This window comes from Olea europaea, unplaced genomic scaffold (assembly GCF_002742605.1).
Source record: "Olea europaea var. sylvestris unplaced genomic scaffold, O_europaea_v1 scaffold27735, whole genome shotgun sequence".
Taxonomy (NCBI): Eukaryota; Viridiplantae; Streptophyta; class Magnoliopsida; order Lamiales; family Oleaceae; genus Olea; species Olea europaea.
The window spans coordinates 1-1,469 of NW_019246196.1; the positions used below are offsets into that span (position 1 = coordinate 1).

At 38.9% G+C, this 1,469-nt stretch overlaps 1 protein-coding gene across 1 annotated transcript; it reads left to right on the forward strand.

Annotated features, from left to right (window-relative positions):
• The first annotated feature begins 70 nt into the window (after nucleotides 1-70).
• Nucleotides 71-1,402, forward strand: LOC111383841. The gene has a single exon (XM_023008007.1). The coding sequence runs from the start codon at nucleotides 71-73 to the stop codon at nucleotides 1,400-1,402; it is 1,332 nt and encodes a 443-aa protein (XP_022863775.1).
• Nucleotides 1,403-1,469: the final 67 nt, after the last annotated feature.

Sequence of the window (1,469 nt, forward strand, 5' to 3'; positions counted from 1 at the left end):
CAGACCAAGAAACATTATCAATGACGTTCGTCGAGAGTTTGGCATAACTATAAAATATCACAAGGCGTATATGGCCAAAGAATCTGCTTACAAAGAGGTTCGAGGTAGCCCTGATGGTAGCTATGCAAAGTTACCAATGTATTGTCACATTCTGGAGAAAAATAATCTTGGTACGTTGACCTTTATTGAAACCGATAATGATGGACATTTCATGTATTTTTTTATGGCATTAGGACCAAGCATACGTGGATTTCTCTCTTCAATTCGACGGGTAATTTGTGTGGATGGAACATTTTTGAAATCTAAGTATCGAGGTACGTTACTTGTTGCCACATGCCAAGATGCAAATCGTCAAATTTATCCACTTGCGTGGGGCATAGTGGATTCAGAAAACAATGACTCATGGACTTGGTTCTTTCAGAAGTTACGACAGATAACCGATGACACAGACGAGCTAGTCTTTATATCTGACCGTGCAACAAGCATATCAAATGGTTTCAACAGCGTCTATCTTAACGCACATCATGGACATTGTATATGGCATTTGCAAACTAACTTGAAGAGCAAATTCCCTCGCATAGATATTGTGCCATTGTTTAGAGCTACTGCACAGGCATATAGTTTGGCAAAATTTGAGATTAATATGCAAGCATTGTGCAGTCTACACGAGAAAATCAGAGAATACTTAGAGGAAGAGGTTGGCGTGGAGTATTGGTCAAGAGCACATTTCAATGGAATCAGATACAATATTATGACCACAAACAATGCAGAATCATTAAATTCATTGTTGAGAAGTGCTCGAGAATTTTCTATACTTGCTTTGATCGAGTATATCAGGGAAAAGATGCAGAGTTGGTTTCATGATAGGCGCATTGATGCCGAAAAATGTACAAGCTATCTCACCCCACTAATGGAGGAGAAAATGTACGATAGGTATAATGAGTCAAAAGGTTTTGAGGTAAAAGCTCTTAGCCCAGATGAAATGCAAGTGAGTGATAAAATGAAAAGTTTTATTGTTAATTTGGAGAGGGGGACATGCACATGTAAGGAATTTGATCTGGACCAATTTCCATGTGCACATGCAATTGCAGTAGTAAGGGATGTTGGAGACAATTGTTACAGGTTTTGCTCTCCATTTTATAGCACTTCTTACTGGAAACAAGCTTATTCTGAATATATATATCCACTGTCAAATGAGGTGGACTGGGAAATTCCCGATAGTGTTCGATCAAGAAAGGTGATACGACCGTTGACACGAAGAGGAAGTGGACGTCCACCAAAAAAAAGGAAACAATCAGCCGGAGAGGTGTGCAAGTCTCGTAAGTGCAGTAGGTGTTTGAAAACTGGGCATAACCGTATCACTTGTACAGATCGTGTACCACTTAACGAGAGACATGAATGATGAAGATAAAATCGCACATCTGTTGAATTTTGACTTTTATGATGTGCTTCTTTTGTAGTATTAAAAA

What these genes read in the sequence shown, in the direction of transcription:
- LOC111383841 (XM_023008007.1), top strand. Translation starts at nt 71, where the DNA reads ATGGCCAAAGAATCTGCTTACAAAGAGGTTCGAGGTAGCCCTGATGGT.